This window comes from Pongo pygmaeus, chromosome 1 (assembly GCF_028885625.2).
Source record: "Pongo pygmaeus isolate AG05252 chromosome 1, NHGRI_mPonPyg2-v2.0_pri, whole genome shotgun sequence".
NCBI classification, from domain to species: Eukaryota; Metazoa; Chordata; class Mammalia; order Primates; family Hominidae; genus Pongo; species Pongo pygmaeus.
In genome coordinates, this window is record NC_072373.2 from 109,049,993 (window position 1) to 109,071,301 (window position 21,309).

Consider the following 21,309-nt stretch of genomic DNA (forward strand, 5'->3'; position numbering starts at 1 on the left):
TCCACAATCATCTTGCCTTTCTTTGATCTTATTCTTACCTTCATTTGACACCAGGACATAAATCATAATTTGTAGCAAGAATAGACATCCTTCTCTAATTGAGGCAAAAGGGAATTTGTATTTCCCTGGGACAGAGAAGGAAACAGGAGTATGCTATCTCATGCTTAGTTCCCCAAAGTTTTGACCTAATAGCGCCAGAGCCACACAGAAATTTGGTTACATAATTTGGGAAGTAGTTCAACATCATAACCAATCAGGAAAGAACAATTTATTAATCTATTAATCAAATCTCCTTTATTCTTTCTTTTTTATTTTGAGACAGGGTCTAACTCTGTTGCCTAGGCAGGAGTGCAGTGGCGTGATCTGGGCTCACTGCTACCTCAGCCTCCCAAGTTCAGACAATCCTCCCACCTCAGCCTCCTGAGTAGTTGGGATTACAGGCACATGCCACTAGGCCTGGCTAATTTTTGTATTTTTTGTAGAGATGAGGTTTTGCCATGTTGCCGAGGCTCGTCTTGAACTCCTGGGTTCAAGTGATCTGCCCACCTCGGCCTTGCAAAGTGCTGGGATTACAGGGATGAGCCACTGCGCCCAGCCTCTCCTTGATTCTTTAAACCAAAATGTCGCCGGAGAAGCAGAGCTACTTAAAATTTGTTTAGGAATACTAATTACTTTAGAAATGGGCCATTTATTTTAGGTAGCCATTATGCTTTATGGTGGTTTTTCAGAATTGAGAAATGTAATAGTGTAGTGGAAAGAACTATGAAGAGGAGACCACAGTTATGTTTCTAGCTTTGCCACAAACCACTGTGTGACTTAACCTCTCTGGGTCTATTTTCTCATCTGTAAAATGGAAAGGCTGACTTTTTAGGACTGCTTCAGCTCAAAGACAAAGATTTTATGATCTTGTGCAGGTGTTGGAAAGATGACTGTACACATGGTATTTCCTAAGCCTAGCTCTTAGGAGTTTGGACTCTGATGTAGTCAGGTACCTTAGAAGGGACTATCCCAATACTAATTTTTTTCTTTTGTTCTTGGTCCAGAGTTGAGAAAAAGAATCAAGCAGAGGGACAAAGGATACTTTCACTTCCTGGTGCTGAAGTGGTAACACTTTTTATCATTCCCCAGAAACCTGATGGTTTGTTATGCACTTCCCCCTTCTGGAACATTGTTCTCCGTGCCATTGCCATCCTGAAATGAAAGAAAATATAAAGCCTCAGCAAGCAAGCATGGACCCTCACAGTCTAGTCCCATCCACTTTCCAGTCTCACAACTGCCTCTCATGTACTGAGCTGTTTATGTAAGGATACTGATTCTGGAGTCCTACTTTTCTACTACTTACAACTGAAGGGAAACTATGTGGAAGCAATGTGGCCTGGGTGAAGAAGCACAGAATTTGGGCTAGGCAATAAATTTGAGGACTGGCTCTGCTACTTGGAAGCTGGGAGGTCTTAGAGTTTTCATCTCCTCATCTCTGGATGGTTGTGAAGATAAATGAAATAATACATATGAATTCATGTTGTCAACTACAAGGTGCTATACATAGTTTAATTACTACAGTTACCATTTAAAGACAAAATAAAACAGCTAACATACCTGGCTGGGCATGGTGGCTCACTCCTGTAATCCCAGCACTTTGGGAGGCCGAGGCAGGTGGATCACCTGAGGTTGGGAGTTCAAGACCAGCATGGGCAACATGGTGAAACCCCATCTCTACTAAAAATACAAAAATTAGCTGGGCGTGGTGACCCATGTCTGTAATCCCAGCTACTTGGGAGGCTGAGGCAGGAGAATTGCTTGAACCTAGGAGGCAGAGGTTGCAGTGAGCTGAGATCACGCCACTGCACGCCAGCCTGGGTGACAGAGTGAGACTCCATCTCAAAAACAAAACAAAAACAAACAAAAAAAACCCAGCTAACATACCTAACTAAAAGACCAAATACAGAGTTAGGAATGCAATACATGTTTTCTTCTTTTTCAAAGGCAGACAAAAGGAAAAAAAAAATAGCAAAATTGCATAAACCTGTCCCCTTCTAAAATATCAGTCTCTAAATCCAATACCCTCACCTTCTGTAATCTGTCCTAAAGTTGAATAAATCAACAGGAAACCTACCACTCCTGGTCCTCTCAGTCTGTGGAGGACCGACTAGTACAGTGTGGTAGCTGCTGGCATGTCCCAGCTCACCACAAAAGTATTAATAGGGTCCTAGTGAGGATCAAAAAAAAAAGATCATTTGTACATAATTGATTTAAAGGGTTTAATGGGCCAAGGCCTACAGGCATAAAATGAACTAGAATGAGTCTAATAAAAATAGAGTAGTAGGACCAAAGAAAAATGTAACTCAGGGTGGATATTTTTGGAAGGCAAAAGATAAAAATGGTGAAGAGCAAGAAGCAGCATTGGTATTTATGCCTGGGACTAATACAAATAGTACCAATGGTACCAAAGATCAAACGATATTTCTATGGGTGAAATTTTTTGAGCCATTAGCTAAAATGATATTAACAAGAAAGAATGTCAGCCATGTTGACTTAACTGTTTCCTTTTGAAAATGACCTTTGCCTGGACACTGAGTGAATGAAACAGCTCTTTTAGCTCTTTCTGCCTTTCTTCTAACTACTCATTTACTATCACTCACCATTTTGGGAAGATGTAATAAACAACCAAGAAGAGGCTCAGACCTAGGGAGATTCTGACTTGTAAGATTAAGGCTTAGTAATTCTAGGTTTTTATATTTTCATAGTTGAAAAAGCTAGAACACATACACAAAGAAGGCAAGGGTTCTATTCCACTCATTTAATAGTTCATTTCAGCTTAACATGCAGGATTAAAGGAGGCAGTTGTGAGAGAGGAAGCACAGAGCTCATTTCTATTGTCCTTATTTTCAGTGTCTACAATACAACAAACACTAATGACTGGCTGTGGAGTGGAATCGATTGAATGTGTAAAGGTGATTGACACTGTGCTGTGGTCTCATAATAGGCAAAGAAGTGTAATCACCAGAAGTGAAAGTTAGAGGCACATAGACAAGCATGGCCTTGTTTTAAACAATTCACTTTTACTTTCAATTGTATCAAGAATCTATTAATTCCAAACCAATTTTGCTCTTATCAAATAAGTTGTAGATGAAAAAGAAATGATCATATATTTAAGAAGGTAACAATATGAAACCTTCTGAAACGTGAAAAGGAATTAAAAAACCCCCCAACAATATGAGGTACTATAGAATTACATCACCTACATCTTCAACTTTTCTTTACTATCATCATCACTATTGCCTCTTTATAACAAGGGTAGTTTACAAGGAATTATCTATTTGTTATTAGCCCAATGTCATTTAAAAGTTCCTAATATGGAAAAACATATGCACTTGGCTGAGGTTTGGTGGTACTGTACAACAGAAGAAGCTAAAAAATGTCTACTGAGGTTTAAATGTCAGTCAACTATTTTCTGGTCTCTGCTGTTTCTAGTAGGAAGTCAGCTATTACTTTTTTTTAGTTAAACTTTTTGAAATAATTGTAGATTCATAATGTAGTTTTGAGAAAAAATACAGAGATTCCATGTACCCTTTACCCAGATTTCCTCAACTGAAACATCTTGCAAAACTCTAGTACGACCAGGATACTGACATTGATAGAGTCACAATACAGGACATTTCCATTACTACAAGGATCTTTCAGGGTGCACCTGTACAGCTTACCTCCCTCCCACCTCCAATTCCTTAATTCCGGCAACCACGAATCTGTTCTCCATTTCTGTAATTTTATCATTTCAAAAATGTATATAAAACTAGAATCATACGGTATATATTCTTTGGGGATTCTTTTTTCACTCAGCATAATTTTCTAGAGATTCATCCAGGTTGTTGCATGTATCAATAGCTTGTTCATTTTTCCTGCTAAGTAGTATTCCATGGCATGAATGTACCAGTTTGTTTAACCATTCACCCACTGAAGGATATCTCAATTATTTCCAGTTTTGCAGCTACTATGAATAAAGCTGCTACAAACATTCAAGTACAGTTTTTGTGTGAACATAAATCTTCATTTCTCTGGATAAATGCCCAGGAGTGCAATTGTTGGGGTGAGGTAACTGCATGTTTAGCTTTTAAAGAAAGAGCTAAACTGTGTTCCAGAGGGACCGTACCATTCTACATGGATGCCAGCAATGTATGAGTGATCCAGTTGCTCTGCATTCTTATTAGTATTTGGTGTTGTCACTAATTTTTATTTTAGCCATTCTGATAGGTGTGTAGTGATATCTCTATGTAGTTTTAATGGCATGCCCATAATGGCTAACAATGCTGAACACCTTTTCATGTGGTAGTGTGCCATTTGTATATCCTCTACAATAAAATGTTCATCATTTTTATTTTCTTTATTATTATTAAAGTTTTAGGGTACATGTGCACAATGTGCAAGTTAGTTACATATGTATACATGTGCCATGCTGGTGTGCTGCACCCATTAACTCGTCATTTACATTAGGTATATCTCCTAATACTATCCCTCCACCCTCCCCCCACCCCACAACAGTCCCCAGAGTGTGATGTTCCCCTTCCTGTGTCCATGTGTTCTCATTGTTCAATTCCCATCTATGAGTGAGACCATGCGGTGTTTGGTTTTTTGTCCTTGCGATAGTTTACTGAGAATGATGATTTCCAATTTCATCCATGTCCCTACAAAGGACATGAACTCATCATTTTTTATGGCTGCATAGTATTCCATGGTGTATATATGCCACATTTTCTTAATCCGGTCTATCGTTGTTGGACATTTGGGTTGCTTCCAAGTCTTTGCTATTGTGAATAGTGCTGCAATAAACATACGTGTGCATGTGTCTTTATAGCAGCATGATTTATAGTCCTTTGGGTATATACCTAGTAATGGGATGGCTGGGTCAAATGGTATTTCTAGTTCTAGATCCCTGAGGAATCGCCACACTGACTTCACAATGGTTGAACTAGTCTACAGTCCCACCAATAGTGTAAAAGTGCTCCTATTTCTCCACATCCTCTCCAGCACCTGTTGTTTCCTGACTTTTTAATGATTGCCATTCTAACTGGTGTGAGATGGTATCTCATGGCGGTTTTGATTTGCATTTCTCTGACGGCCAGTGATGATGAGCATTTTTTCATGTGTCTTTTGGCTGCATAAATGTCTTCTTTTGAGAAGTGTCTGTTCATATCCTTCGCCCATTTTTTGATGCGGTTGTTTGTTTTTTTCTTGTAAATGTGTTTGAGTTCATTGTAGATTCTGGATATTAGCCCTTTGTCAGATGAGTAGGTTGCAAAAATTTTCTCCCATTCTGTAGGTTGCCTGTTCACTCTGATGGTAGTTTCTTTTGCTGTGCAGAAGCTCTTTAGTTTAATTAGATCCCATTTGTCAATTTTGGCTTTTGCTGCCATTGCTTTTGGTGTCTTAGACATGAAGTCCTTGCCCATGCCTATGTCCTGAATGGTAATGCCTAGGTTTTCTTCTAGGGTTTTTATGGTTTTAGGTCTAACGTTTAAGTCTTTAATCCATCTTGAATTAATTTTTGTATAAGGTGTAAGGAAGGGATCCGGTTTCAGCTTTCTACATATGGCTAGCCAGTTTTCCCAGCACCATTTATTAAATAGGGAATCCTTTCCCCATTGCTTGTTTTTCTCAGGTTTGTCAAAGATCAGATAGTTGTAGTATGTGGCGTTATTTCTGAGGGCTCTGTTCTGTTCCATTGATCTATATCTCTGTTTTGGTACCAGTACCATGCTGTTTTGTTTACTGTAGCCTTGTAGTATAGTTTGAAGTCAGGTAGTGTGATGCCTCTAGTTTTGTTCTTTTGGCTTAGGATTCACTTGGCGATGTGGGCTCTTTTTTGGTTCCATATGAACTTTAAAGTAGTTTTTTCCAATTCTGTGAAGAAAGTCATTGGTAGCTTGATGGGGATGGCATTGAATCTATAAATTACCTTGGGCAGTATTGCCATTTTCACGATATTGATTCTTCCTACCCATGAGCATGGAATGTTCTTCCATTTGTTTGTATCCTCTTTTATTTCATTGAGCAGTGGTTTGTAGTTCTCCTTGAAGAGGTCCTTCACGTCCCTTGTAAGTTGGATTCCTAAGTATTTCATTCTCTTTGAAGCAATTGTGAATGGGAGTTCACTCATGATTTGGCTCTCTGTTTGTCTGTTATTGGTGTATAAGAATGCTTGTGATTTTTGTACATTGATTTTGTATCCTGAGACTTTGCTGAAGTTGCTTATCAGCTTAAGGAGATTTTGGGCTGAGACAATGGGGTTTTCTAGATATATAATCATGTCATCTGCAAACAGAGACAATTTGACTTCCTCTTTTCCTAATTGAATACCCTTTATTTCCTTCTCCTGCCTAATTGCCCTGGCCAGAACTTCCAACACTATGTTGAATAGGAGTGATGAGAGAGGGCATCCCTGTCTTGTGCCAGTTTTCAAAGGGAATGCTTCCAGTTTTTGCCCATTCAGTATGATATTGGCTGTGGGTTTGTCATAGATAGCTCTTATTATTTTGAGATATGTCCCATCAATACCTAATTTATTGAGAGTTTTTAGCATGAAGAGTTGTCGAATTTTGTCAAAGGCCTTTTCTGCATCTATTGAGATATCATGTGGTTTTTGTCTTTGGTTCTGTTTATATGCTGGATTACATTTATTGATTTGCGTATATTGAACCAGCCTTGCAACCCAGGGATGAAGCCCACTTGATCATGGTGGATAAGCTTTTTGATGTGCTGCTGGATTCGGTTTGCCAGTATTTTATTGAGGATTTTTGCATCTATGTTCTTCAAGTATATTGGTCTAAAATTCTCTTTTTTGGTTGTGTCTCTGCCAGGCTTTGGTATCAGGATGATGCTGGCCTCAAAAAATGAGTTAGGGAGGATTCCCTCTTTTTCTGTTGATTGGAATAGTTTCAGAAGGAATGGTACCAGTTCCTCCTTGTACCTCTGGTAGAATTCAGCTGTGAATCCATCTGGTCCTGGACTCTTTTTGGTTGGTAAGCTATTGATTATTGCCACAATTTCAGGTCCTGTGATTTTTCTATTCAGAGATTCAACTTCTTCCTGGTTTAGTCTTGGGAGAGTGTATGTGTCAAGGAATTTATCCATTTCTTCTAGATTTTCTAGTTTATTTGCGTAGAGGTGTTTGTAGTATTCTCTGATGGTAGTTTGTATTTCTGTGGGATCGGTGGTGATATCCCCTTTATCATTTATTGCATCTATTTGATTCTTCTCTCTTTTTTTCTTTATTAGTCTTGCTAGCGGTCTATCAATTTTGTTGATCCTTTCAAAAAACCAGCTCCTGGATTCATTAATTTTTTGAAGGGTTTTTTGGTCTCTATTTCCTTCAGTTCTGCTCTGATCTTAGTTATTTCTTGCCTTCTGCTAGCTTTTGAATGTGTTTGCCTTGCTTTTCTAGTTCTTTTAATTGTGATGTTAGGGTGTCAATTTTGGATCTTTCCTGCTTTCTTTTGTGGAAAGTGCTATAAATTTCCCTCTACACACTGCTTTGAACGTGTCCCAGAGATTCTGGTATGTTGTGTCTTTGTTCTCGTTGGTTTCAAAGAACATCTTTACTTCTGCCTTCATTTCGTTATGTACCCAGTAGTCATTCAGGAGCAGGTTGTTCAGTTTCCATGTAGTTGAGCGGTTTTGAGTGAGTTTCTTAATCCTGAGTTCTAGTTTGATTGCACTGTGGTCTGAGAGACAGTTTGTTATAATTTCTGTTCTTTTACATTTGCTGAGGAGAGCTTTACTTCCAACTATGTGGTCAATTTTGGAATAGGTGTGGTGTGGTGCTGAAAAAAATGTATATTCTGTTCATTTGGGGTGGAGAGTTCTGTAGATGTCTATTAGGTCCGCTTGGTGCAGAGCTGAGTTCAATTCCTGGGTATCCTTGTTAACTTTCTGTCTCGTTGATCTGTCTAATGTTGACAGTGGAGTGTTAAAGTCTCCCATTATTATTGTGTAGGGAGTCTAAGTCTCTTTGTAGGTCACTCAGGACTTGCTTTATGAATCTGGGTGCTCCTGTACTGGGTGCATATATATTTAGGATAGTTAGCTCTTCTTGTTGAATTGATCCCTTTACCATTACATAATGGCCTTCTTTATCTCTTTTGATCTTTGTTGGTTTAAAGTCTGTTTTGTCAGAGACTAGGATTGCAACCCCTGTCTTTTTTTGTTTTCCATTTGCTTGGTAGATCTTCCTCCATCCTTTTATTTTGAGCCTATGTATGTCTCTGCACGTTTGATGGGTTTCCTGAATACAGCACACTGATGGGTCTTGACCCTTTATCCAATTTGCCAGTCTGTGTCTTTTAATTGGAGCATTTAGTCCATTTACATTTAAAGTTAATATTGTTATGTGTGAATTTGATCCTGTCATTATGATGTTAGCTGGTTATTTTGCTCGTTAGTTGATGCAGTTTCTTCCTAGTCTCGATGGTCTTTACATTTTGGCATGATTTTGCAGCGGCTGGTACCGGTTGTTCCTTTCCATGTTTAGTGCTTCCTTCAGGAGCTCTTTTAGGGCAGGCCTGGTGGTGACAAAATCTCTCAGCATTTGCTTGTCTGTAAAGTATTTTAGTTCTCCTTCACTTATGAAGCTTAGTTTGGCTGGATATGAAATTCTGGGCTGAAAATTCTTTTCTTTAAGAATGTTGAATATTGGCCCCCACTCTCTTCTGGCTTGTAGAGTTTCTGCCGAGAGATCCGCTGTTAGTCTGATGGGCTTCCCTTTGTGGGTAACCCGCCCTTTCTCTCTGGCTGCCCTTGACATTTTTTCCTTCATTTCAACTTTGGTGAATCTGACAATTATGTGTCTTGGAGTTGCTCTTCTCGAGGAGTATCTTTGTGGCGTTCTCTGTATTTCCTGAATCTGAATGTTGGTCTGCCTTGCTAGATTGGGGAAGTTCTCCTGGATAATATCCTGCAGAGTGTTTTCCAACTTGGTTCCATTCTCCCCGTCACTTTCAGGTATACCAATCAGACGCAGATTTGGTCTTTTCACATAGTCCCATATTTCTTGGAGGCTTTGTTCGTTTCTTTTTATTCTTTTTTCTCTAAACTTCCCTTCTCACCTCATTTCATTCATTTCATCTTCCATCACTGATACCCTTTCTTCCAGTTGATCGCATCGGCTCCTGAGGCTTCTGCATTCTTCACGTAGTTCTCGAGCCTTGGCTTTCAGCTCCATCAGCTCCTTTAAGCACTTCTCTGTATTGGTTATTCTAGTTATACATTCGTCTACATTTTTTTCAAAGTTTTCAACTTCTTTGCCTTTGGTTTGAATTTCCTCCTGTAGCTCAGAGTAGTTTGATCATCTGAAGCCTTCCTCTCTCATCAAAGTCATTCTCTGTCCAGCTTTATTCTGTTGCTGGTGAGGAACTGCGTTCCTTTGGAGGAGGAGAGGCACTCTGCTTTTTAGAGTTTCCAGTTTTTCTGCTCTGTTTTTTCCCCATCTTTGTGGTTTTATCTACTTTTGGTCTTTGATGATGGTGACGTACAGATGGGTTTTTGGTGTGGATGTCCTTTCTGATTGTTAGTTTTCCTTCTAACAGACAGGACAATCAGCTGCAGGTGGAGTTTGCTAGAGGTCCACTCCAGATCCTGTTTGCCTGGGTATCAGCAGCGGTGTCTGCAGAACCGCAGATTTTCGTAATCCGCGAATGCTGCTGTCTGATCGTTCCTCTGGAAGTTTTGTCTCAGAGGAGTACCCGGCCGTGTGAGGTGTCAGTCTGCCCCTACTGGGGGATGCCTCCCAGTTAGGCTGCTCGGGGGTCAGGGGTCAGGGACCCACTTGAGGAGGCAGTCTGCCCGTTCTCAGATCTCCAGCTGCGTGCTGGGAGAACCACTGCTCTCCTCAAAGCTGTCAGACAGGGACATTTAAGTTTGCAGAGGTTACTGCTGTCTTTTTGTTTGTGCCCTGCTCCCAGAGGTGGAGCCTACAGAGGCAGACAGGCCTCCTTGAGCTGTGGTGGGCTCCACCCAGTTGGAGCTTCCAGGCTGCTTTGTTTACCTAAGCGAGCCTGGACAATGGTGGGTGCCCCTCCCCCAGCCTCGCTGCTGCCTTGCAGTTTGATCTCAGACTGCTGTGCTAGCAATCAGCGAGACTCCATGGGCGCAGGACCCTCGGAGCCAGGTGCGGGATATAATCTCCTGGTGCGCTGTTTCCTAAGCCCATCGGAAAAGAGCAGTATTTGGGTGGGAGTGGCCCGATTTTCCAGGTGCCGTCTGTCACCCCTTTCCTTGACCAGGAAAGGGAACTCCCTGACCTCTTGCGCTTCCCGAGTGAGGCTGCTGCACGGTGCGCTGCACCCACTGTCCTGCGCCCACTGTCTGGCACTCCCTGGTGAGATGAACCTGGTACCTCAGATAGAAATGCAGAAATCACCGGTCTTCTGCATGGCTCACGCTGGGAGCTGTAGACCGGAGCTGTTCCTATTTGGCCATCTTGGCTCCTCCCTCCCATTTTGCTTATTTTCTAACCACATTTTTTTTTTTAAATGTAAGCTTTTAATGTTTTTTTATTCTAGATACTAGTGCTTTCTCAAATAAGTGGCTTGCAAATATTTTCTCCCAGTGGGTGGCTTATCTTTTCATCCTCCTAACAGTCTTTTTTTTTTTTTTTTTTAAGAAGGAGTCTTGCTCTATTGCCCAGGCTAGAGTGCAGTGGCTCCATCTCGGCTCACTGCAACCTCCGCCTCCCGGGTTCAAGCCATTTTCCTGCCTCAGCCTCCTGAGTAGTTGGGATTACAGGTGCCCGCCACCATGCCTGGCTAATTATTGTATTTTTAGTAGAGACGGGGTTTCACCATCTTGGCCAGGCTGGTCATGAACTCCTGACCTTGTAATCCACCCACCCTGGCCTCCCAAAGTGCTGGGATTACAGGCGTGAGCCACTGCACCCGGCCTTAACAGTCTTTTACAGAGCAAAATTGTTAAATTTTGATGGAGCCCAATTTATCCATTTTTCCTTTTATGGATTTTATATTTGGTATCAAGTAAAGAACTTTTTGTCCAGCCCTTGATTCCAAAGATTCTCTGGGTTTTTTTTTTCTTGAAAGTTTTATAGTTTTACATTTTAGTCTATTATCTGTTTTAATTTTTTTTTTTTTTGAGACAGAGTCTCGCTCTGTTGCCCAGGCTGGAGGGCAATGGTGGATCTTGGCTCACTGCAACCTCCACCTCCTGGGTTCAGCAATTCTCCTGCCTCAGCCTCCCCAGTAGCTGGGATTACAGGTGCCCGCCACCACACCCGGCTAATTTTTTGTATTTTTAGTAGAGACAGGGTTTCACCATGTTCGCTGGGCTAGTCTTGAACTCCTGACCTTAAGTGATCCGTCCGCCTCAGCCTCCCAAAGTGCTGGGATTACAGGTGTGAGCCACCGCGCCCAGACTGTTTTAATTTTGTACAAGGTCTAAGACTTAGATTTAGATTCATTTTTTAAACCTATGGATGCCTAATTGCTCTAGCATCATTTGGTGAAAGGCTATCTTTCCTCCACTGAACTGCTTTTGCATCTTTGTCAAAAATTAGCTGGGTGTATTTGTGTCAGTATTTCTTTCTTTCTTTTTTTTTTTTTTTGAGACGGAGTTTCGCTCTGTTGCCCAGGGTGGAGGGCAGGGGAGTAATCTCTCAGCTCACTGCAACCTCCACCTCCTGGATTCAAGCAATTCTCCTGTCTCAACCTCCCAAATAGCTGGGACTACAGGCGCATGCCACCATGTCCAGCTAATTTTTGTATTTTTAGTAGAGATGGGGTTTCGCCATATTGGTCAGGATGTTCTCAAACTCCTGACCTCAGGTGATCTACCTGCCTCAGCCTCCCAAAGTGTTGGGATTACAGACATGAGCCACCGTGCCTGGCCATGTGTCAGTATTTCTGGGTTCTCTTTTCTGTTCTAGTGATCTATGTCTACCACTACCACAGTCTTGATTACTGTAGCTATATGTTTTAAGATCAGGTAGAGGAATTCCTTTCATATTGTTCTTTTTAAAAATTGTATTAACTATTCTAGTTATTTTGCCTTTCTGTACAAATTTTAGAATAATTTTGTGTATATCTACAAATAAATCTTGCTGGGATTTTGAAATGAATAACATTAAATTTGTATACCAATTTGGGGAGAATTAACATCATTACTATTTGAGTCTTCCAATCTATTAATATGGTTTATTTATATCTTCTTTGATTTTTTCATTAGTTTTATAATTTTCAGCAAACAAGTCCTATATACATGTTTTGTTAGACTTCTACGTTAAGTATTTCATTTTGTGAGTGGTTGTAAGTAGTATATTTAAACATTTGATGTTCATATGTCTGTTGCTAGCTTATAGAAAGACAACTGATTTAAAAATATTTGATTTTCGAGATAGGGTCTTGTTACATTGCTCTCAGGCTGCATTCAAACTCCTGGGCTCAAACAATCCTCTCACTTTAGCCTCTTAAGTAGCTGGTCCAGCGCATTCACCACTGCTCCTGGCTACAACTGATTTTTGTATGTTCATTTCGTATTCTACAATGTTGTTGAATAACCATTACTTTTTTTTTTTCCATTGTTGCCCTGTATGTATCATTTTCCCCTTGTTGCTTTCAAGATTTTCTCTTTACTTTTGCCTTTTAGCAGTTTCACTATACATACACATAGGTGTAGTTTTCTTATGTTTTGGGCTGGTATTTCTTTAAATGCTTTTTCTGCCCCTTTCCTTTTCTTTAGAACTCCAACCACAAGAATGTTGGACTGCTTGATATTGTCTCCTACTGAGACTTTTGTTGATTTTTCTTCAATCTTTTTTTAAAAAAAATATTTACTATTTTTTTCTTTTTGAGACAGTCTCGCTCTGTCACCTGGGGTGGGGTGCAGAGGCACGATTGTAGCTCACTGCAACTTCCGCCTTCCAGGTTCAAGCCATTCTCCTGCCTCCACCTCCTGAGTAGCTGGGACTACAGGCTCCCACCACCACGCCCAGCTAATTTTTTTTGTATTTTTGGTAGAGACGGGGTTTCGCCATGTTGGCCAGGCCTCAAGTGATCCACCTGCCTTGGCCTCCCAAAGTGCTGGGATTACCTGGCCATTTTTCTTCAATCTTTTATCTCTCTATTCTTCAGATTAAATAATTTCTATTAATCTATCTCAATTTTTATTTTTATGTTTTGACACAGAGTCTCGCTCTGTCACCCAAGCTGGAGTGCAGTGGCATGATCTCAGCTCACTACAACCTTGCCTCCTGGGTTCAAGTGATTCTCCTGCCTCAGCTTCCCAAGTAGCTGGCACTACAGGCGCATGCGACCATGGCCAGCTAAGTTTTATATTTTTGGTAGAGACGGGGTTTCACTATGTTGGCCAGGCTGGTCTCGAACTCCTGATCTCAGGTGTCCAACCACCTCGGCCTCCCAAAGTGCTGGGATTACAGACGTGAGCCACCATGCCCAGCCTGAATTTTTATGGATCTGATTCTTCTGTCATCTCAATTCTTCTGTTAAGCCCACCTAGTAAAATTTTTATTTGTTACTGTAGTTTTCAGTCTTTAGATTTCTATTTTGTTGTTTTTTAAAAGTTTCCATTTCTTTGTTGGGATTCTCTCTTTTCACTTGTATCATGCTTTCCTTCACTTTTTTGAATATATTTGTAATGGTTACTTTCAAGTCTTTGTTAAATGTGTAATCTGGATCCACTTGGAGTTAGTATCTATTGGCTGCTTTTTATCATGAACATTGGTCGTATGGTCTTGTTTCTTTACATGTCTAGCAAGTTTTGGTTGAAGGTAATATGTTGTAGTGACTTTGGAATCTGTTTTGTTTTTCTGAGAATTGTTAATTTTTTTGGTACTAGTAAGCAGTTAATTTACTTAGACTCAAACTGTGAAATCTGTCATACCTGCAGCAGCTAATGTTTCTGCTCAGTTTCTTGGTTTCTAGCTTCTCCTTTTTAGCCTAACTCCCTGATAGTCTCCGCTGAGCTTGAGCTTGTGTAGGGTAGTGGTAGTCTGGACAAATTCTATAGTCATATTTTAGGGCTTATCCTCTCTGTGGATCTTTTGCTTCTAGGGATCTCTCCTAAATTTTCAACTGCTTTGCCAGTCCTGAGTTCTACCCTCTGACACCTCAAGCCAGAAAGACTTTCATTTTCTGTCATCCAAGCTGTTTGTTCAACCTGCACATAGCTCAGAAAATGCACTCAATCAAAGGCACAGCAACCTTGCAAATCACACCAAGAAGCAGTTCAGTATATCAAGGATAGACTCTCTTCCAGTTTCTGCCTATTTTTTCTCAGGCTCTTTGGTGTTTACCGTGGAAATACATTATTTAATGGTGACACAGAGATTTGGGAAGGGTTTATACTGATATTTTGGATCTTAGTCCTTCTGCATTTCCCTCATTTCCAAAATTTCCCCTTTAAATGTTCAGTTACTCAGCTGATTTAAACTCTTATCAATCTGTACACTTGAGTGGGTGCTGGGAGGGTGGGTGGTGGCTAAGGAGCACTTCCAGGCAAGAAAGCTATCAACTTGCAATAGTTACCTGATGCTCTTCTCAAATTTCTACCTGCCTCTGCTCATTTTCCAGTAACTTCAAATACTTGCTTTTAATATTTTTTCCAGTTTTTATGATTTTCTGTAGAAAGAATTGCTTAAATTCTTTCCACTGTCATTTCTGGAAGTTTCCTCTATTGAGAATGGCTGTGGCTGTTGCTAAAATTTCACTAGTGAATATATTTCTTCCCCCATCTCTACAAAATTTCAAAGAGATCCTAGAAAACTAATTCAAGGTAGAGGTTAACATTTTTTCCTTCACTGTTCCAAACAGGAAGATGTATGCCTCTTTCCTCCTCCCATTTTAAACCATTAACTTTTTTCTACATAACAGATGTTACTTTTCTTGTATGTCATCTCACTATGGCCCTCTACTGTTAAGGTGAAAGATGGTTTTCTGGTCACTACTCCTCCCCAACTATGAGTGTTTGCAAAAACACTTTTTCTTTTTTATTAAAAAAATTTTTATTTTGTAAAACCACTTGTAAACAACAAAAACAGTTTTTCTATATTGTGGTAAATGGCAAGGGCATTATAGGAATCCCGAGGGCCCCAGCATTGTCATGTTAGCTGTCTATCTGCCCTGTTAGTTCCACTGGGTAAAGGACTGTGGTAATGGGGTCATGTTGGGAGGCTGATTCTTCTGTGAGCCACTCAAATTAATAAAACTTACTGTCGGAACACAAACCATTTCTGATCCTGACCAGACAATGCATTATAGGGGAAATGGGCTATAGTATGTATAGAGCAGTCAATTCCTTAGCACTATTAGTATGAAATGGCTTAAAAGTATGTATCCACACTTGACATGGGTCATGACTTCACTTTTTTTTTCTTGAGACAGAGTCTCGTTCTGTCCCCCAGGCTGGAGTGCAGTGGTGTAATCTCGGCTCACTGCAACCTCTGCCTCCCGGGTTCAAGCGATTTTCCTGCCTCAGCCTCCCAAGCAGCTGGGATTACAGGCATGCACCACTATGCCCAGATAATTTTTGTATTTTTACTAGAGATGGGGTTTTGCCATGCTGGCCAGGCTGGTCTTGAACTCCTGACCTCAGCCTCTCAAAGCGTTGGGGTTACAGGCATGAGTACCTGGCCATGACTTCACTTTTATATATTCATTTCTTTATATGAATAAAAGAAATACAGTGAGAAAGAGAATAGCCTTGGGAATCAAAATAGTATTGTTTATATAAATCTTTCACTTTTGAATAATCTTGTTCTGTTATATATTTTAAAATCTGCATTTATATACACTCATGTAAAATAAACAATAAATGTAAATAAAATAAATTATACACGTGTCTACCTTCAATAGCCTAGTAAAGACATGCAGAAATAGAGACAAATAATTAGTCAGTGAACCTGAGCCTTCTTTACCATTCTTTTTTTTTTCTTTTTTGAGACGGAGTCTCACTCTGTCACCCAGGCTGGAGTGCAGTGGCGCGATCTGGGCTTACCGCAAGCTCCACCTCCCGGGTTCATGCCATTCTCCTGCCTCAGCCTCCAGAGTAGCTGGGACTACAGGCGCCCGCCACCACGCCCGGCTACTTTTTTGTATCTTTAGTAGAGATGGGGTTTCACTGTGTTAGCCAGGATGGTCTTGATCTCCTGACCTCGTGATCTGCCCGACTCGGCCTCCCAAAGTGCTGGGATTACAGGTGTGAGCCACTGCGCCTGGCCTTTATCATTCTAATGTCTAATGTTATCTCTTACATTAAGGCTTCTTTAACTTGACTATGGGTCTTACTATAGAAAAGTGTTGAAGGAGGAAATATGAAATGTGAAAATACTCATGCAATTCAAAACCTGTTACCATTTACTTATGGGTAATAATAACTTTAATAAAGAGAGCAGACTAATAAGCTTCATGAAGGTAAGAAATGATTATCTTGTTCATCATTCTATCCCTAGCATCTAGTACAGTGCCTGGCGTAAACTAGGTTTTCTAAAATTATTAAGTGAATGAATCTATGAATGAATAAATGAAGGCAAAGCATGAAAGGTAAATGACTGTACTGTAGAGACTATTAATAAGTTCAGTAGTTGTCCTTGGCTATATGTGGGACATTGTTCTAAGGGCTCTAACTTGTTTTTCTAAGTCTCAACTCATTATTATTACCTCTATTTTACAAATGAGGCACACAGACATAAAGTAACTAGTTCAAGGTCACACCATTAAGTTGTAGATCAAGGATTCAAATTCATACACAGTCTGATTTCAGAGCCTATGCTTTTATGCACTGTGATATAGATTTCTATGAAATCCCACCTTGAAAATACACATTTTAAAAGTACTTTTTAAATAACAAAAATGATATAGAGGACTTAAATGATTTTAAGTAGTTGGAACAAAGGAAGTTGAGATCTGAATCAGATATGTAAAAGATTGTAAAAAACTAAGGAAAATAGACTTAAAAAAAATTCAGGACAATAAGGCTGGGCATGGTGGCTCACGCCTGTAATCCCAGCACTTTGGGAGGCCAAGGTGGGTGGATCACTTGAGGTCAAGAGTTTGAGACCAGCCTGGTCCAACATGGTGAAACCCCGTCTCTACTAAAAATACAAAAATAAGCTGGGTGTGGTGGTGTGCACCTATAATCCCAGCTACTCGGGAGGCGGAGGCAGGAGAATTGCTTGAACCTGGGAGGTGGAGGCTGCAGTGAGCTGAAATCACATCACTGCACTCCAGCCTGGGCAACAGAGTGAGACTCCATCTTAAAAAAAAAAAAAATCACGACAATAGACAATATTTCATTCTTCGAATACAAAAGTTATACACCAGTCCACGAGCATGGGATATCTTTCCATTTATTTGTGTCTTCTTCAATTTCTTCTATTAATGTTGTATAGTTTCCAGTGTCCAGGTCTTTCTTCCTCCTTGGTTAAATTTATCCCTAAGTATTTTTTCTTGTAGCTATTTTAAGTGGGATGGTTCTCTTGATTTCATTTTTGGAATGTTCATTGAACATTAGTATTGTTAAAACATCCATACTACCTAAAGCAATCTACAGATTTAATGTAATCCCTATCAAAATTCCAACGTCATTTTTCATAGAAATAGAAAAAATAATCCTAAAATTCATATGGAACCACAAAAAACTGAATTGCCAAGGCAATCATGAACAGAAGAACAAAGCTGGAGGCATCATACTATCTTATTTCATATTATACTACAAAGCAATAGTAATTAAAACAGCATGATACAAGCATAAGCACAGACTCATTGACCAAGGGAACAGAATAAAGAACCCAGAAATAAACCCACACATGTATGGTCAATTGATTTTTGACAAGGGTGCCACATGTAAACACTGGGAAAAGGACGGTCTTTTCACTAAACGGTGATGGGAAAACTGAATATCCGTCTGCAGAAGAATGAAATTGGACCCTTCTCTCACTCAATATATAAAGATTAACTCAAAATGGACTAAAGACTTAAGCCTAGAAACTATAAAACTACTAGAAGAAAACGGGGAAAAACTACACAAATTGCTCTGAGCAATAACTTTTTAGATTTAACCCCAAAGTGCAGGCAATTAAAGCAAAAACAGACAAATGAGTTTACATCAAAATAAAAAGCTTCTGCACAACAAAGAAAACAATTAACAGAGTGAAGAGACAACCTATGGACTGGGAGAAAATATCTGCAAGCCATATGTCTGATAAGGGGTTAGTATACAAAATACATAAGGACCTCAAACAACTCTACAGAAAGAAAACAAATAACCTGATTTTTAAATGGGCAAGGAACCTGAATAGACATTTCTCAAAAGAAGGCATACTGACCAACAGATATATCAAATAATATTTAACATACTAGCCATTAAGGAATTGCAAACTAAGACACAATGAGATATCACCTCATACCTGTCAGAATGACTATTATCAAAGGGGCAAAAGATAAAGAACGTTGGTGTGGATGCTGAGAAAAGGAAACCCTATTACATTGTTGGTGGAAATATAAATTAGCACAACCACTATGGGAAATAGTGTGGAGGTTCCTAAAAAAACTGAAAATGGAATTGCTATATGATCCAGCAATCCCACTTCTTAGTATTTACCCAAAAGATCTGAAATCAGTAAAATGTCAAAGAGATATCGGTACATCTATGTTCACTGCAGTATTATTTACAATAGCCAAGTTATGGTATCAATCTATATGTCCAGCAACAGAAAAATGGATAAAGAAAATATGGCATATATATACAACAGAATACTATTCAGCCTTAAGGAAGGAAATTCTTTCATTTGTGATAACTTGAATGTAACTGGAGAACACTATGCTAAGCAAAATGAGTTGGACACAGAAAGACAAATACTGCATGTTCTCACTTATATGCAGAATCTAAAACAGTGAACTCAACAGAAGCAGAGGGTAGAATGATGGTTACCAGAGGCTGGATGGGTGGGAGGAATGGAGACATGATGGTCAAAGGGTACAAAGCTTCAGTTAGACAAGGAGGAATAAGGTTTTTTTTTCTTTGCAACATACTGTACAGCATGATGAATATAATAATAATGTATTGCACATTTCAAAATCACTGAGAGTAAATTTCAAACGTTTTCACCACAAAAAAATAAACATGTGAGGTGATAGATATAATTAGCTTGATTTAATTATTCCACTTTGTATGCCACAAATATAGAAGCATAATTTGTCAATTTACAATTTAAAAAATTAAAAAAATTCTAATAATTTATCTAAGAATGATCTAAATTCAAGAAATGAGATTGAATTTTCTTTCACACAAAACACTAAATCTTTTTAAAAAATTTTTTTATATTTTTAATTTTATTGTTATTTTAAAGGGATGGGGTCTCACTGTGTTACCCAGGCTAGTCTCGAACTTCTGGGCTCAAATGATCCCCCTGTCGTGGCCTCCCAAAGTGCTGGGATCACAGGTGTGAGCCACTGTGTCCAGCCAACACTAAATCTGGTACTTTACCTTATAGTAAAAATGAGTAAGATAAAATTCCCTGCCAGCACCAATCACAGTCAAATTTTCTTGTTGAGAAATTGTAACAGAGTCCAAATGTATTACAGTGTTGATATCTTACCTTTTCTTTTTGCTTATGATCATATCCATGGTTTGCAGCAGTCGCCGTTCCAGGGCTAGAATATCTGTGTCAGTCACATTCCTACAAAAAGCACAAACTGCTAGCAAAATGTTTTGGGGTCCCACTCTTGGGCATGATACAGAGTATCTGGAGACAAACATAGACTTCAACTGTTACCTACTACTTTTTTCTAGAAAATAGTAAAATGACCATAATAAACTAAAATGCCTTTGCTCTCATTTCTTATAGCTAATCCTCTGGGATCTCAGGGAAATGGAATTTACCCAGCTCTCTTACAGTTTTTCTTAGCTTTGATCCAGTGACATTTTTATATATATTTATATATATATATATTTAAATATTTCTATTTTTTATTATACTTTAAGTTCTGGGATACACGTGTAGAACATGCAGGTTTGTTACATAGGTATACACGTGCCATGATGGTTTGCTGCACCCATCAACCTGTCATTTATTTATGAAAGAGTCTCGCTCTGTTGCCGAGGCTGGATTGCAGTGGCGTGATCTCAGCTCAGTGACATTTAGGATGTATGTTTAAGCACACTTTTAACTTGGCATTGTCTTCTACTGTTCTATTAACACTTCTAGGAGGAACTGAACTGCTGAAGTTGGAGTTGGTTTATACTGCTGGTCACTAGAAATGTGCCTTTAAAAAGTGGGAGGGGAGTGGCAGATTGAAATTTGCCATTTAAAAAATAAATGAATGTAGGACAAATAATAAAGGCAAGCAGTACAAGTGATAATACTTATTTAGAAAGATTTCCAGGTCAATGGCCATAGGGACAGAGGAAGAGAAGAATAAAAAGACAGTGTCATAGATCTAATATATAATCTTAAAGATGGTGGCATAATATGACATATGTATTCAAGAAGTAATGGGGCAAAAAAGAAAGGATGCAAAGTGCTCTGTTACCTGAGGAAGTAAGACATGTAAGTGTATGGGCAGTTGACAGCACCAAATCCAGAAAGGAGAGCCATGAGAGTCACTCCAATCACACCAACCCGGCTGATGAGCTGTTCTATGGATAAGATCCCTAAAAACATCAAGGCACATTAATGCCAGGTAATATAGACAAAATGGCTCTCATCTGTACTGCAAAAGAAAACATTATTGAAAACATTAACCATTACACATAACTAACTCATACAAGCCAACTTTTAATTATTAATGTGTAGATGATTTATAATAAATATACTAAAAGTTTACTGATTTTCCTCCTGTCCCATATGCTTCAGAGTGATCTCTTTTATTGAGTGATAGCAGTAAAATAATAACAATTATAAATAACAATCATTGACTGTTTACTCTCGGTAGCATGAATGCTAACAAAGCAAAGTACTTTTAGTAAAAGCATCGGCAAAAAAAAAACTAAGAAAGTAAATCTGCTGGAAAAGTATAAATAGCAGGAACTACTTTGTGCTAGTTATCTTTGATATATATGTATTTCCCCTAAGGTGATACTCTTTCGCTTTTGTCTTATTCTTTTTTGCATCCAATAAACACAGAATTCATCTAATAAATGGGCTACACTTATAGATGAATGAGTAATTCAAAGTAAACACATCAGTTTTGGATTATAAATTGTATCCTAATTATCAATTGTTTCATATCACGTGAGAATGCTGAAAATCAACTTAGCAGTTAAAATAAATACTGCTGGTTGATGTATTTGGGATAA

At 39.2% G+C, this 21,309-nt stretch overlaps 2 protein-coding genes across 5 annotated transcripts in view; one reads left to right on the top strand and one right to left on the bottom strand.

The window, feature by feature from the left end:
* The window catches only part of LOC129015142 (neuroblastoma breakpoint family member 11-like), a 2,260,169-nt gene that overhangs the window by 2,100,850 nt on the left and 138,010 nt on the right, over positions 1-21,309 (top strand).
* Positions 1-21,309, bottom strand: part of GPR89A (G protein-coupled receptor 89A) — a 66,973-nt gene that overhangs the window by 23,532 nt on the left and 22,132 nt on the right. For all 4 annotated transcript variants that reach the window (XM_054452906.2, XM_063664120.1, XM_054452946.2 and 1 more), the window contains 3 exons: positions 20,544-20,664; positions 19,610-19,690; positions 1,082-1,191 (listed from right to left, as the gene is read on the bottom strand). In XM_054452906.2, coding sequence (XP_054308881.1) covers positions 1,082-1,191; positions 19,610-19,690; positions 20,544-20,664 — 312 coding nt within the window. The remainder of the gene's footprint in view (positions 1-1,081; positions 1,192-19,609; positions 19,691-20,543; positions 20,665-21,309) is intronic.